This window comes from Blennius ocellaris (assembly GCF_963422515.1).
Source record: "Blennius ocellaris genome assembly, chromosome: 8".
NCBI lineage: Eukaryota > Metazoa > Chordata > Actinopteri > Blenniiformes > Blenniidae > Blennius > Blennius ocellaris.
Window position 1 is genome coordinate 22,501,001 of NC_137657.1, and position 17,469 is coordinate 22,518,469.

At 39.1% G+C, this 17,469-nt stretch overlaps 1 protein-coding gene across 1 annotated transcript; it reads left to right on the forward strand.

Annotated features, from left to right (window-relative positions):
• The first annotated feature begins 309 nt into the window (after positions 1-309).
• Positions 310-16,307, forward strand: LOC308134011 (carboxypeptidase Q-like). Its single transcript, XM_080501597.1, has 11 exons — positions 310-405; positions 1,406-1,547; positions 1,826-2,035; positions 2,175-2,291; positions 3,394-3,601; positions 3,749-3,956; positions 7,804-7,915; positions 9,027-9,118; positions 9,762-9,857; positions 10,585-10,690; positions 14,667-16,307. The coding sequence occupies exons 2-11, from the start codon at positions 1,406-1,408 to the stop codon at positions 14,825-14,827; spliced, it is 1,452 nt and encodes a 483-aa protein (XP_080357723.1). The 5' UTR covers positions 310-405; the 3' UTR covers positions 14,828-16,307.
• The last annotated feature ends 1,162 nt before the right edge of the window (positions 16,308-17,469 follow it).

Consider the following 17,469-nt stretch of genomic DNA (forward strand, 5'->3'; position numbering starts at 1 on the left):
CAAGCAACATACTGTATCGTGCATCAATTAAAATTATTTTATACTTGTCTTATTTCACCCAACTGTACAGTTTCAACAGGAGAAGACAGAAGTTGTATATTTCTCAGTTAAACTTTGTTGCCTAAATTTAAAGTGTTTTGTAAAACTGTTTCCAGTGTGTGTGTGTGTGTGTGTGTGTGTGTGTGTGTGTGTGTGTGTGTGTGTGTGTGTGTGTGTGTTAGAGTTGAAGCTTTTATAGTGAAATCCAACGCTCCGGTGGTGTATTTCCGGTTTGTCACGCTCACGTCGTCACGAGGACGGAAGCTTCTCTGTGTTTACGTTTTCTGTTTCTGTTCTGTTTTTAGCACTTTTACTCTTTATAACTTCTTTTACCGACGCAGAAAAGACACAGAGTTGACCGGAAAGGTTTGTGTTTTGTTGTTTCATAACTACTTTGACATTACGGAGCTGTCTGTGAACAGTATTCCCGTGAAGGAGGAATTTAAAAAAACATTCTGAAAGAAGATGGGACTTTGTGTGATGATTACTTTAGGCGATTGCACCAAAATGATCAAAAGAAATGGGAAGAATACAAATCAGAATGAATCAGTTGGCACAGAAACTGTTGACGCAACAATGAAGTTTTATTAAATTAAGTGAATATATCATATTCAAGTAATTAATTGGTAGAAGATGATATAATATCATAATTGTAATAGTTTATATTTGTTTTTGATCTGTGGTATTTGTTTAGCAGAAACAATAGAAAAGGTACAATGTGATCTGTTAATGGTTTACATGTCACTGCCCTTCTCTCTCTGAGCTGCTGCTGCACTTCATTAAGGCCTGATGAACCACACCCGAGGGTTAACACAGAAGCAACGGTTTCTGGACTGCGAAGGGCAGATCTTTGAATAAACGTTTTCTATATTACATTTACGATCAGCAGTTTTTGTTTGATCAATTTTCATATAATATTAAACATTTTAGTTGAAGTGACATTTGATCTTCGGCTGCTTTTTCTCTGGATCACCTCTAAGAGTCCCTGCTCTCCAAAAGTTTGGATTGAGACAACAACTTGACTCACTGCAAAAGAAACTCAACAAATAAGCAATATGGTGACACCTTATCAAATGACTGAGGTCAACACACAAAAAAGCTATTGCCAAAGAGCATTATGGGATGGTAACTGTGCCTCAAAGTGTATACATTGAGCTTGCAATACCTAACCTTCTGAGAGGTTTACAGCCCCCAGCCGCTATCATCTCTAAATGTAGCCATCTGTTTTATACATCCATACAGTACAGATTTATAGTTGTTTGAGCACTCTCTTGGAGATTATATACTTTGAATCCTCCATGGTTTTGTGTGATTCATACATTTGGACATTTACCATATAAAATACTGTTTTTCGACTTGTCCGCAGATGGCTCTGGAGAGGAGCCGGACCATCTCCATCTTCTTATGTCTCATGCTGTCCTCTCTGTCTGACTGTCACCCTCACACTGCCCAAAACAACAGTTCAACATCTGTTCTGAGGGCTGCAACCAATCACACCAAGACAAAAGGTACCATAACATCTTAAACTATGTGGTTGGGGAATATGACGGTCGAGAATCAGTTTTACTATTTTGATAACGACTGCTCAGGCGACATAACTGAAAGCACCTGGTTGGAAGCACAGTGAGCATCACAATATTGTTATAATCTTGTTCAACATTGTTAAACAATCAAACCTCAGTTTGATTTGCAGTGGAGCAGCTGCTTTAAAAAAAACAACTTCATAAATATACTTGACTTGGAGAATGCATACATCGTTGTGTTTCTGTATGAAATAAATCATCAGACATAGCACCAGAGGTAGCAGGCTATGCTGACGTGGCTAAAAGGATCATCAACCTGGCCGTGTTTGGTGCTGCCCAGAATCGCTCCTACAGACGGCTGGCTGACTTCACCGACACCATCGGGAGCCGTGTCAGTGGCTCACAAAGTCTGGAGATGGCTATAAAATACATGCACAATGTCATGACTCTGGACGGGTTGGACGTCCATCTTGGTGAGAAAGAATGACGTTTACTTTGCAGTTATGTTTCACGCGTTGCTGGACATCTTTCATCAGGACCATCAACAATGCAATCAATACAACAATGTATTTGACTGTTGATTTATTCTGTTTCCCGGTTTGTCTTGTTCAGAGCCCGTGAAAATCCCACACTGGGTGAGAGGCAAAGAGAGTGCAGAGATGATTATGCCCAGGTCCAAGTCTCTGGCTATGTTGGGACTGGGTAGCAGTGTAGGAACGCCTCCTGAAGGTAGGAATGCCATGTAAATCATGACTTAGTGACTTTGATCATTATGGGGGCCAATAGGAAAAATATGCTGTGCTAATAAATTTGTTTTAATCAGTTTTTTTTATTTCAGAATTTTTCTTTTTTGCAATGATATCAGATTCAAATGTGGTCAAAGTGACCTTCCTCATCCTATATACCATAAGACCTATGGACATTGGTTTGCAGGCTTCAGGGCCCCCAGTTTTCATTAACATATATTTTTATGACCCACTGTCTCGTTTTTTTTTTTATTTTTTTTATTCATTTGAAAATAAGGAAGACTAAACCACATGACAGGAATATTTCACCTTACCCTCATAATAATATCACCACAGTGAAACAGTGAATCATTCTCTATACAGCGTTTCAGGAATGTAAAAGTAAAAGACATTCACCACATACACTTATTAAATCTTCACAGTGTCACAGGTGTGTCATTTATGATAAAACCAACATGCTGTAATGTTTCCTTGTCAATCTTTGTTGTCATGATACCATTTGCAACATAGTGTGTCCATTGTATTGTCACTACATCCTCAGGGAAACGGGTATTTTATCAGATTTACCTTTTGTTCCACCTGTTTTTTGTTCCCAAGAAAGGAGTGATAAGCTTAGATAACATGGAAAGAAAATGTTTGAAAAAAAATGTTTTTTTATTAGTTGCTAAATCATCTTGTGATGTTAAGAACTGGTGGAAAGATTATTGGACTGAAGAATTTTCCATTTTGCTTGCCTTGCGTATTTTCCAGTGTTTGATATAATCTCTTCCCTCTTCTCCTTGCTCAGGTAATACCTTGCATTTCTCTGCCAGACCCTCCTCAGATTTTTCAGACATCCTTTTGTAACCTGTTAAATATAATGTGAAACTCTTCTACCTTGTCTATACCAGGTTATTCCAAATGGTCTATAAGTGGGTTCTAATTTGATATGTTTTGAGGTGGTGATTTCTCTTCCTTTCTGTTTCAAATGAGTCATTACCAATTTTAAAGATGTCTATTGTGGAGATCAGTGAAACAACTTTTTTTTGGGGGGGGGGTTGATTTTTGGTTTCTTTCTGTCCACTGTGTCCGTCTTATCTCTTTAGGGATTAAGGCTGAGGTGTTGGTGGTTCAGTCCTTTGATGAACTGAAGCGCAGAGCCAGCGAAGCCACAGGAAAGATTGTCGTCTTTAACCAGCCGTTCGTCAGCTATGGAGAGACGGTGGCTTATCGGGCGTTCGGCGCCTCGGAGGCAGCCAAAGTGGGAGCTGTGGCCACACTCATTCGATCCATCACTCCGTTCTCAGTTAACAGGTCACTGGCCTACCCTGGTATCTAGCTATCGAAGTGTCCTTTGAGTGTCTGTAAGACTGGCGCCTCCATCTCAGATTTTCACACAAATAGAGAAAGGTAAACTCATCAGTGATGCGTCCCTGTGAAACAGTTTGAATTGGTCTCCAGTCCCCACACAGGCTGGCAGGATTACCAGGCTGGAGTGAAGCGCATCCCCACAGCCTGCATCACAGTGGAGGACGCTGAGCTGATGTGGCGTCTGGCACAGAGGGGCCAGAAGATTGTGGTTCGGATCACCATGGAAGCAAAGACTTTACCGGACGCTGATTCTTTCAACACAGTGGCAGAAATAAAAGGCTGGGAGCACCCTGAACAGGTAACACCCAATCACTGCATGTACAGACATGATCAGGTTTGGCAGTTTGGTTTGAGGGGGAATGATTTGATTGGCTGTATTATGTACTGATGGGCTGTTAGAATTCAGTGGTTGAAGAGTGTTCGTATGATTCCTTCTTTTTTTTTAATGACTTGGTCTTTATTTGAACTTTGTCGACAAATGAAGAGACTTGAAAAAACTGTGTTCTGATTTTATTTTCTATCATTAGTGTTGTCCATGATGGATTCAGTCTTTCTCAAATCTCAGAAATATTAGGTTTCCATAGTAAAATATTTTTCAAAACAAAGTTTTTATCTATTGAACAGGGCTGCCTAAACTCAAACATGGAGATTGAAAACTCACAAATTTCAAATATGAACTGACACTCACTGAACTTCCTAGTCACAATCAAAAATAATGACCATCTGGTCATTATTGACAATCCCAAATCAAAACTGTTGGAAGCTATATGTGCAACTGGAAGCTTTTGAAGGTGACAGTCAGCACATGTTAATTTATGGCCGAGTTTATAAATCCTAATTTTAATAGATTTTATGAAAACATTGGATTTATGTTCAATTAGAAATAAATATCAGAACTGCCTGCACTTTAAACTGATTTGCCATGACTTTGTCACAAAAATAAATAGGAAAAAGGCACACTGGGAAATACTGGTCTGTTTCTCTAATCAGTAAGTGTTCAGCTCCAATGTATGAAACATTTCATCAGTAGGGACGAAGGTGCCAGATTGACCCATAGTAGGATGAAATAATCACCATAATCCCTGCATGCATTGCATGTTTGAGGTGCGGTGCAGCCTACTCAAACCACTTGTCTGTCAAAGGGTAAACACACATAGTGCTCTGCTGAAAGTGTGAATTCTTATCAGCAACAAACCTGTGTGCAGCTATGCGGCGTCCCACACACTTCCTCGGTAGAAAGGACACAGACACGTCCGACAGGCAGAACCTGATAAACACACGAGGCGCTGCTGCAGAAATCTCCAACGACATGCAAGTATTCTCTGTTTATAGTGGACAATATGATGGCCCTGTTAGAAATACCCATAAAAGTCTTTCCATCTGGCTACAGTGACTTTAGGACGCAAGGAGTGGCATCTTATGGCTTCATATAATTGCATAACTTGAAATACTGTAAAAAAAAAAATAAAGAAAAATTTTTAAAAATAACCTGTCTGACACATTTTACATCATCATTTATTTACCATCCACATAAGAGTTTGACTGAACCAGAATGCCCTAAATAGGATATGCAAATCTTAGTGGCCATGATTTGCAAAGATTAGCGCTTGTAAAAACTGTGAGACGCAAAACTGCAGCATAGCAGGAAAACGGAGGAGGAACTTTTGCGCAGGCCAGCCGAAATCAATGTTTTCCATCTCTGCGTATCTAACGCTGAGTGAAATGTCCGCAATGTGATCTTTGAGTGATTATGAGAAAGTACGTGTGTGCGTAGGTGGATGCCGCCTGGAGCATTATGATTTTATGTTTGTTGCCTTTGAGAGGCGTCTTTGTAGCGCCTAATAACTTGCTCCTTAAATATGTTTTGATGGTTGATAAGGGGGATGTTGTTCAGAGTGGGAATTTCCAAGAAGTATGATTTAAAAAAAAAAAAAAAAAAAAAAAAAAGGGCAAATGTCAGACGTCAGACTTTACTTTCTCATAAACACGAGGTTACTTTACTCAACAACTGCAAAACATCCCATCTTCACAGCATCGTCCAAGACGGGCAAAAAAACAATAACCTCTATTTGATTGCTAACTGAGAACAGTAACTGGATCACCTTTGTATTAGAAAAGTTTTGTGTGCTGTAAATTTAATTGGCCCCCATTGTTTGTAAGTCTCCCTGGTGTAACTGACCTGAGCAAAATCTGACTTGAATTAAGGGGCTATCATTGATGTAAGCTGTTACAGTTTTGACCTGGGAACCAAAGTTTAATACTCTGTTAAAAGGAAATGAAACACACGACACTGATGACTTCATCTTCTAGTCTTGTGACTTTGCACTCCAGCTGCCAGTTAATGTAAGCGTGGTACTCGTAGGGGAAAAAAAAAAAAAAAAAAGATCTTTTCAGGGTAAAGTGAGTCATTTCCCCAGTTCAGGCTGTCAGAGCCAGTCGAGATCATCTGAGAGTTGCTTTCCTCCCACTCCGCTGCCTCGCCTCCCACCCTCCTGTGAGATTCAACTTTTTGGCTGTCAAATGATCTGATGAGTGCAGTTTTACTTTATGAAGTCATTTTGCTGGATAGTGACAGATAAAAACTGATCCTAAACGTTGTTCTATCTTTATCGAGAAGCCAGTGGTTTTTATTAGCGCCTACGTAAGCCTCTGTTTTTTTTAATGGGGTTCTTGTCCCTCGTAAATTAAACCGTGTTGAATCCAACTTAGTTATTGGTCTCTACTGTCAGCACATTGTGCAATTAAGCTGTAAACAGGCTTATAGTAATCCCTGCCAGTGTATCGATGCAAAGCCGAAAAAATAATTACAACACAATAAAAAATAATTCCAGTTTCAGGTTGAAAAATTTAATACAGATGTTGTCTTCAATATTGGACGAGATCAGAGGGTTGGTCGGAGACTTTGAATGCTCTGATGTTTTCAAAAGTACATTTGCACATGTCAAAGAAAATCATAATAAGAGGTTTTTTTTTTGTTTTTTATAGAGCAGAGCTAGTAAACTATTCATCGGATTATTTTCTCTGTTCAAAAGAGTGTGTGTGTGCTCACCAGTGTTTGGTTCCATACTATTGTATTACATTGGCTACAGAGCTCAGCAGTCTACAACATTTTTTAGAGGCAATCTGGGGGGGGGGGGGGGGTCCAAGGAAAAATATGTTGTGACCACTAATCAGAAGCATAACGGGCTCAGCATACGTTTGTGCAAATGACAGAATCTAAAACCGGAATGATGCATTCGGTAACATGTGGTCACTACTTTGAAAGGTTAGAGGAAATAGAGGTAGATAGTTTAGTGTTCTGAAATATACCTCACTGATTCATGAAGCCTGTAAATACCTGCTTGTTTTTAGTTGGTTGTATTTGTACTAGGATAGTAGTGTCTTATCTATTGGAGTATTTGTAATAATTATGACTCGCTTCTCACAAAAGCGATATAGATCATAACTAATACAACTTTGGGGGAGAATTTACGTATGAACACACACATTACACACAAATATAACTCATATATTATCACTCGCGTATTATGTATCTTTGTCTTTAAAGCTATAGTGTTTATAAACGCACTTGTAGCACACATGCACACAAAACATTTGTATACAATTGTGTCAGAAAAAGAGTAAGAAGAAGCTTATTTGAAATGGAAAATGAACCAACATACTCGCATTTTGGCTCAACAGTCAAACCTGTAGGATGTCTAAAAATACACACCAGCAATGCTGTCATATAAGCGGAAAAGAATGTGCTTTCACATTTTTGCGTGAATGTGTGGCTTCAGCTTCTGGCTCGTTGTCCAGATACTCGGGTCGTTCGGGTTGCAAAATGTTTTGTAACCTGAGCATCCGGTCAGTGACTGACGGGAATCCCTCAGCTTTAAATTCCTGGAAGTCAGGGTCACTCTTTGTGTGTGTGTGTGTTTTTTTCTTTATCATCATGTTCTTAGGGGTCCCTCTGTCTTTGCACTGAAAAAAATAATTTGTTCCAAAATCAGAATTACATAAAATTACAGAATTGCACTTCAAGCAGTGTGTGCCTGTTGAATATTTGTGTGTCCTAAAATGTGGAGAGAGAAAGCGATAAGACCATCTTTACATTCCTTCGGTCTGTGCTTACAAATGTTGTGTGTCTCTGCATACTGTTCTAGGTCGTCCTGTTGAGCGGTCATTTGGACAGTTGGGACGTGGGTCAGGGTGCCATGGACGACGGAGGCGGAGCCATGATTTCTTGGGAGGCTCTGTCACTGATCAAAGACCTGGGTAAAAACCGACGAGTTGAATATGTAGAACTAGAGCAGACAAATTAAATGTTTATGATTTAATTTATTGTTTGGCTGTGTGATGTTGTATTACTCTTCAGTGCTCGAATGCAGTGCTTTTAAAGCGTTGTGTGCCTGTTAAGGGCGACCCGGGAAACACGCAGTCAACCAAATCAACTGTTCATATGTTAAAACCTTTCAAAATACAGGCCTGAGTTATTTTCTTCTCCAAAGATGGAGACTTATTTTATTAATTAGAGCAACTGAAATTTCTTTGTTATTCTGTCTAGGTATGAAAGAAATGTGTGCACATTTCTCTAATGAAATCAGGTTTGATGATCATAATAAGTAATGGGAATTACATGTGATGGTAAAATAATTACATACTGCAAATTCACATGACAGATGACAGTAATTTACTTTTGACTTGTTCCTTGTACTGACGGCCATCTCACTGATCTCGCTGTAAAGACTGTAGACAGACCGTTTTAACACATGTTGGTTCAAAGAAGAATACTCGTGTAGATAAAACAACCTTGAAAAAAACATTTTGTTGATGAATTGAAAGAAATAAAATAACAAAATCATTGCTGTTTGTATCACTTTACAAATGATCCCCTCATATATTGTAGTTGTTGGCCTCGATAACTGTATCGTTGCCACAGATGTGTTAAGCAGTCGACTCAATTTCTAAGTGATCCTCTTCCACGTTTGTTATGTAACAATCAGAGTGCTGAAATATGAGTAAATGACTAGAATCTGTCAATATTTCAACAAACTATAGAGAAGCTTTGTGAACATTTTAGAGGAAAAATTTACATACTTTTTAGCAAAGTATCCAGTTCCAGACTTTATCAAATAGGTGTGTTTTCTCTAAATAGTTATTTAGTTCGTCTGTTTGCAGAGCGTATGAACATGTATCATGAAAAAAAACACAGATTCTCACTGTTCCCATAGGCTCATTTAAAAACAACATTAAAACGTCCCCTCATTAAACTGTACAGTTCAGTATTCCTCACAAGCTTGACTTGGAATATTTATAGTTGTAACCTATTGCTTCTGCGATATATTTGTGCACTGCAGAGCTCATGTGTGTCTTCATCTCTTTGCAGGTTTACGTCCCAGGAGAACTTTGCGAACCGTGCTGTGGACGGCTGAAGAGCAGGGCGGGGTCGGGGCACAGCAGTACTACAATCTGCACAAGGTATCATGGCAGTTAATAGAAAACATGCTGCAGCAGCTGTAAAGCTAATATTGTTCCTGCTAATTAGAAGCAGGAAGGCCTCAGTCTATTATGGAAGTAAAGGGGAGAGGAGGAGTGTAGAAATATGCTTCCAGCTAAATGGAGAGGCCCTGGCCGGCTCCCAGATTCTCCTGTGAAAAAAGGATCTAAACAACAATCTACACTCTTCCAGTTTCCTTCTTTAGCTTTGGCTGCCTACCAGGCCCTAAACCATAATAAACTACATTCTCCATCCCAGAGGTACAGGGTTACTTCGTTTTGTGAGGGATAAAGCTCCACTCTGTCTTAACCACTTGGTGGAGATGTACAGTTCTTACATTTGATGTATAATTTGAATTTAAAGAGCCCGAATTAGCTTGGGCTACTGGTATAAGCTGCTCCTTGTTTTTTGGCTGAGTGTTTATGCTCATTGTGAAATGAGCTGCATGAAGCTTGCGTTGAACTTGAATTGTAGTGTTTTTAATCAGATAAACTTGAGATTGTTACTTTTTTATTATACACTACCTCTCTCTGTCTCTCTCTATCTCTTCTCTTTCTCTTTCTCTTTCTCTCTCGTTCTCTCTCTCTCCCTCCCTCCCTCCCTCCACTTTATCTCCCTGCACAGGTGAACTTAAACAACTTCGATCTTGTCATGGAGTCTGACCTGGGGACATTCACCCCAGTGGCTCTGCAGTTTACTGGCAGTGACGCAGCACAGAAGGTGGGGCACACACACACACACACACACACACACACACACACACACACACACACACACACACGTACACACACACACACACACACACACACACACACACACACACACACACACACACACACACACTTTATATGACGAGGACACTTGCACTTGCTTTGATTTTTTGACTGCAGAATATAAAAACAAATACAATGAGTAACTACTGCCCCTCTTCACTTTTCATTATCTGGTAATCTGGTAACTGGCATTTCTTATGAATTCAAATTCAAACCGTTCAAACACATCGTTTGTTTATACATGTGACGTACAAACAGGTCAGATCACATCTTATGACTAATTCATACCTCAAACAAAGACAGAAAACAATGACTCTATTAGGATTTGTCCACACTTAAAAGTTGCTGTTGTCAGTTGCAGTGTTTTACTTCCTTGGTTAAAAAATGTTTTGCTTGTTTTGTGAAAAAACACAGTTTTGCTTTAAGAACCTTTCACTTCTCTTCACTGTTCTGATTGACATCACAGGAAGGAGGTCGTCTGCACCACAGAAACCATAGCATGAATTGAGAAAGCTCATAATGGCACATATTGTTAACCATCGACTCACATTTCTGCATTTACAATGCAATGTCCATGTACCGAAATTAAATTGAATTTACAGTACTGTACATTAATTGATACTTTTGTGATCAATACTGTAATATAATGTTCATTTTGGTGATGTTTGTAACAGGTGATGGAGGAAGTGGTCAAACTTCTTGCTCCCATTAATACAACTAAACTGGAAACCCACGGAGAAGGAACAGACATCTCACCATGGCTGGCAGCAGGAGTCCCAGGTCAGGTTCCTCAGTCTGTGTGTCCGTTTGTGTGTGTTATGTTTATGAGGACATGACAGGACATTATGTTTATTAGCTGCCTTCCTTATTTCAGGTTTTTCAGTTTTGAATGTTATCTGAAAGTCAAAGATTCACATCCTTGCTGAGAGAAGAATACCATTAAAAGAAGATTATCCAAATGCCCTAAATATATTGAGTCTATGTGTGTGTATTTGAAATAAAGTACCGGTATATTGATTAGTAACATTACTCTTGTAACCCCTCTGTTGACTTTAAGTGACCTGAACACAGTCCTTTAAAGCTACATTTGGAACGACAACGTAGGGAGGTTGATGAAAGACATTTTGACAAAGAAGCCTCATAGAACACAAAACCTCTGCACATTTTTTTTTTATTCTTTTAAAAAGTTTTGCATGTATCACCTTTTCTGTCACAGATTTCTGTGTGATTCATAATGAGGGTGAGATGTGTGTTTCAATTTTTGATGGTCACTCATTTTTCTTGATGGTGGAAAAAAATGATGCCTCAACAATTTCTACAGACATCAAACCAAAAATAGTTTCCTGTTGGACGACTTGAGGTTTTTTGCAGCAATCTGAAGTCGACATTCTGTCTTGTTTTTGTGGAAGTGATAGTGCAGAGTACAGAGATAAAATCCAGCTAATCTTCATACAAGGAACTGAAAAGGACAGACGTAATAATCTCTATTAACACATTTGTAACACCTATTATGTGGAAGTTTAGGATTTTGGTGCTATTTAGGTCGAGAAATCTTATTTTTCTTAATTTTGTTTCTCTATTTCTAAAAATCTCAGCTGGTCTGAAGTATGTCTTCTTTATTCCTGGTAGTTGCATTTGATAATATGTCATTCACCAACTCATCTGGATCCAGTAAAACCAGGATTACTGATCCAAACATTGGAAAAATTGTCCCAACGAAATAAACAAATTTAATCTGACTTTATTCAAAGTTTAGACTTCTCGATCAGAAAAGCCTTTTTTTTTTTTTCAAATACAACAGAAACATTCTCGTACAAAATATTTGTGTGACATTCATTGGAGTAGTATCACATTAGAGGAAGTGTTGTTCCTTTTGTTGTTGAATGTAAGTATGGCAGGTATTTAGTCAAAGACATGAGGCCGCAGGCGAGGTTCCAAAGATGATTACACACCACAGCCACACTTATGCTATCTATTGTTTGACAGCAATAACAATGGAACCTTGATTTGTTTCTTTAATCATTTCTTTTGTCTCACTCGACACAAATGGTATTGTACTACATGCTGTAGTGACGGTTCCTATTACGCACAACAATCTTTCTTTGTTGTTCTATTTCTACATTACTGTAATCTCATGCTCTTTTAAATCGTGTACATTTAAATACATCTTTGTATTCCATGTGCAACCATAGAAAAAAAAGCCAGTCATATTTTTCTGTCAGGTCTTACTCCTGTTTAAAGATGAGCTGTTCATGCAGCTGGGAACTGGGATAGTTACGATTTGAGAAGCTCCCTTTTCCCAGTTCACATGCTAATAACAAACAAGGATAATGCAACTACAGTGCTGTTCTTTGTTTCTGTTAGAGTTCACAAAACAGCTCAGCAGGTAGAAATGATTTTCCCATTACTTTCATAAATATTGACCGGACAGATGTTACTCTCTTTCTGTTGGAATTATATATCATAACCATTGCAACCACTATAGTTTAGCTAAAACGCGTTACAATTACAATGACTACTTTAATTAGATGAAGTGATGAGTGACTTTGACTATGAGTTTGACCCAAAACACTATTAGAATAATTTATTTGCCAGAAGAGCGAGTAGATTTCTTAACTTTCTCCAAGAGTGATGTCAGACCTGCTTCTGGAGGCTTTCCCAAAACTCACACTTTCCTGGTGGGAAGCTCCTGGCAATCAGGTTCATTTTTATTTTCCACTGGGAAGTTGAACCTTCACTTACTTGTGAACACACTAAACTGTTCATTAGTTTTCCCTCCGCTCCTATAGTGTCATGCATTTTCGCCACATTCAGAAAACAAGGTTGTGGGATTCCTCACTGGACTCCCCACTGTCTAAAGTGCAAATCAGAAGTAATAGCATGTAATCACTGTAATAGAGGTTTATTTTACCCCACCACATTTACTGAACCTGCAAAATTGCATTTGCAGTTGAAATCAAAACATACACTGTCTCAAAAGGCTTTTTTTTTTTTTAACCTGACATTAAATCAGATGAACCTTCCTGTTTTCTGTTTTACACCAGTAAGGATTTATTTCTATTTTCCAAATATCACAATAATTAGACTCCTTTTGTCACTTTCAAAGTAGGAAGTTTACATACACAGAGATTACTATCCCTTTAAACAGTTTTGCAGTGTTGGAAAAGCCCAGGTAATTGTGTTATGGCTTTGGCAGCCTCACATTTGAGATAATTGGAGGCAAGCCTGTGGATGTATTTTAGGCACACCTCTAACACGCTGCTTTCTTGTGTGACATCATGGGAAAGTCAAAAGACAACTCAACCAAGATATTGGTTCATCTTTGGATACAATTTCCAGATGCTTCAAGGTGCCACGTTCTTCTGTTCAAACAGCAGAGCGTGAGTGTAGTCACCATGGGAATTTCAAGTTATCTCAGACACATTTCACAGGAACGGTCTCTTTCTTATCAACCCCATTTAAAAGCAATGTAATAAAAGCAAAAGACCTGATGTTGGCTGAGGCTGGTAAGAGAATATCACCATCTTCAGTGAAACGAGTCCTTGACATGGGCAAACAAACTATAAACTTCAGGAGACAGCTCTTGTTATGATGAAATAAAAAGATAAAAATTGAGCTGGTCATAAAGATCATTGTTATATTCGCAGGAAAACGAGGGAGCTTGCAAACCTGAGAACATCATGGCTCCTGCCAGATACTGAGGCGTCGGCATGTTGTATTTTTTCAGCAGGGAATGGTTCATTTAACAAAATAAATTGCATTGTGTGGAAATGTTTAGAAGCGTGGATGTAAATGGGTTTTCCAAATGTACAGTAGCTCTAGGAATAGACCCAAATTAGTCAACGTTTTGGAGGGGCCATCATGATCTCTCTCTCTCTCTCTCTCTCACTTTCACTCTCACTCTCACTCTCACTCTCACTCTCACTCTCACTCTCACTCTCACTCTCACTCTCACTCTCACTCTCACTCAGAGAAAATGTCTACGTAGAGTGGGGAACTTAAAAGAAGCATACCAAAAACCTTTAGCCCAACTCATTGAGTTTCAAGGCAATAGTCCCAAGTACAAATGCATGTAAACCTGCATATATGCATGTAAACCTCTGACTCGTAGTAAAACTCTCCCTCAGTTTTCTGGCATTTAGAAATGGGAACTGCTGATGATTGTTTCTTGGCTGCTTCTGCCATGACCCTACATTTACAAGCTCCCTGCTTTAACTTTTAACCACCGCTGCCCCCTATATTTACCAAATATAAATGTAACCTATCATTTTAGTCAACCTGACTGATCTAAAACAGGAAAAGTTCAGTCTGATTTACTGTCAAAAAATAAAGTTATGTGTGTTTTTTTTTTTTAATGCAGTCTATGTAAACGTCTGGTTTCAACTGTATATGTAAATGGACCTTCTAAATATGACATGGTAATGAAATGAAGGTAAATATATATATTTTTTTCCTCCTGGTAAAAAGGAGCCTTTATCTGTGGGAGACTCTTATGTGCTCTTATAAGTAAACACCACTGGCCGACAGCGCACATCCATCAACTGACCCTGGGAGACATCAGATATGAGTATCATCTTCCAGTAAGACCAGTTCATCTGGACACAGTGTGGCTTGACTATCAGGTCTAGAAGGACTGACTGAGCTGGCATTAGATAGAGCTAAACGTGTTTCTTTCAGGCTTAAACATGTTTTATGGCTCCATACAAAACACAACCTTAATGTGTGTATCATTTCTCTCCGGGTTTCACTCATCCAGGTGCCAGCCTCCATGTGGAAGACAGTCGTTACTTCTGGTTCCACCACAGTGAAGGCGACACCATGACGGTTCAGGACCCCGGAGAGATGGACCTGTGCTCGGCGCTGTGGGCTGTGGTTGCTTACGTTGTGGCAGACCTGCAGGACATGCTGCCCAGGTAGCAGCCAGAAGCAGGAGGGGCCGGGTCCTGAAGGACACCAGGGGGAAATCAATACTGATGTTCGAGCGGTTGACCTGGTTTGAATTTAATTTTAGTTAGAGGGTAAAGGTAAGTGTGTAAGAATTGTGTTAATCTGCCTTAAACCTTGAAGTGCGATGAAAGCAGAGATTATGATCAAAGGGGGCTTGATATTTTTTTATTCACAACACTGCAATGCTCTAAATTATTCTACGACCAAACTAAATTATGTTTATTTTTTTTAGCTGGGAACATGTTTTGTGTAGAACAAAAGAGGGATTACCACTTTTAATTTGGGAGTTCTGGACAGAAGAACAAAGATTTAGCACCTTTTCATTATAAAGTGACACACACTCACCAACCAGCTCATTACAGTTGTACAATCCGATGCGATCCGTCACAGCAGCTCATCTTTAAATTCCATCTTTACAGAAGAAACAGTGCTTTAATGTACACAATTTATCATTTAGTGTTGTATTTTGGTTGGTGTGTGCTGTGGTGTGGAGCTGCACCCCAATATCATGAAAGGGGTTTCAAATTGTTTTACACACGAGAGAACATTTGAAACATCTAAGAATGTAGTAAAATGCAGTCCGGCTAACAGCCCTTGCAAACTAAAATCTCTAAAACAAACAATTAGATTGAAGCCACTTGGATGTTTTGCACAAGCAGAATGAATGGGAGAGCTGTGGAAGTGGATTAGATTGGAGTAAACAAGTATACTGAAAACAAGCAGCCAGTGGGTGTATTTTACTTGATGGAAATGTTTTGTAAGGCCTGGGAACGTGTCAAAGTGTTAAGAAGTATTAGTCTCTCTTGATGATAACCCTAGATTAAGAATGTTTCTGCAGCAGCAACATTGGACTTTAATCAACCAAAACAAGAACCAACAATGAGCTCATAGATAAGAAGGACGCCTGTGGGGGGAAACCGATTTTGTGCACAGTTCTCAGGTTCCTGCCAGTTTCAGGCTGATCTGAAGCATTCTGAAAATGTGTTTCTGTTTTTATTTTTATGGTTTTAATCTTTTTGGTGTTGACATTTTAACTTGTTCCTGATAATTATTTTGGCTTTATGAGGTTCTTGTTTCCATTTTGTTATAATGTCAGTCCATTGTCACACAATCAAACTAACCAACCAGCAGAGGCAGACATGCAACATACGGTACTTCCTGCAGGTAATTGTTCTTCATTCTGCGTATTATGGAGCGTTGTAGTTCCATATTTCATAAAGTTATGAAAAGCAAGTGCAGCTGTGTCGGTATTCTAAATATTATATTCTCTTATATTTGGAATAAATTCACTTTGTTGCAGTCGGTCTGCTTCTCCACACTGAGGAAATGCCAACATCTACCAATGTAGGCGATTTTCTCTCTGGTAATAAGTAGCTCATGCACTATAATCCTCCTTTATACAAGCTGACCTCTGACCTCAACTGTGTTTGGTTACTGTTTTACATCATGCTTTGTATAACCTGCCAGAAAAAGATATTGTATCATTAAACTTTCAATCATTGCTACAAATACTCCCCATCTGCTGTAATCCTTTGAAACTTGCTGATCATAATATCTGTGAGGAGGAGGAAGTTGACCCAGGATGACAAAAAGTGAAACGGACGTAGAATAAGTCACAGAAAGGAGAAGAGGATGGAAGAATAGAGAAGCAGAGGCAGTGTGACGACGTGGAGAGAAGCCTAAAAAAGATCGATCAGACAAAGGTAGAGGGGAAGTGCAGGGAGTTAATCAGCGCGTGGGCGACGTGCTGACCATCACAGCAGCTACAACAAACACACAACACAAACGCACACAGCTGGGTTATGTTACCCCACGGACTGACAAGTCAGCACTCCCCAAGGGTGATGTCAAAGTTAGTCAGCCGGCCAGTTTAGATAAAGTCTGTGCGTGTGCGCGTGAGTTTTGAAACACAGAGATCTGTGTTGGTTTTTGTCAGTGTCTGGTCAGGAGCCCCTCGTATGCCAGTAACACTGATTCACAGTTTTCTTAGTGAAGGTACACACAGTCTGTGTCTGTGGATGTTGAGCACACTGAGTCACGCACATTAGCACACCCTAGAGAGAATTCACGAATGTATGCGTTAACATCGCAGATGCATCATGGGACAGATGAAACTCTTTAGATACAATATGTAAAATTGTACGTTTTCAAATAAAGATATGCTGTTACTGTACTTGAGTGGCATTGTCAGGTGTGTGTACTTCAGTTGTGTTTTGACAACAGTTTGAGTGGACATATCTTTACTTTTCTGTTTACATTTTCAAAAACAGACTTTATTGTTTGAGTTCAAGAGGAATTAATTCTTCAGTCTTTCCAGCATCAAGACTGATCCTCATAAAAACATGAGACAACATGTTTTTAAAGGTGATGACGTGTCAGTTTTAAAAGCAGTCTTGGCCAAGTTCTGTTTTTACATTGAACTTTTGTTCAAGTTGGGAAGGTGAAACCTCTGCAGGGTTCGACAGATGTTTTTTATTTCTTCTATATAAAATGTCAGATCAGCTGAAATTGTTTGAAAATGACACATTTAACACATGACGGAGTCATCCACCTGTTATTTATAGATTTACTGACTTCATACCTCTAAGTGATTATTGAGGGTTTTTCCTTTT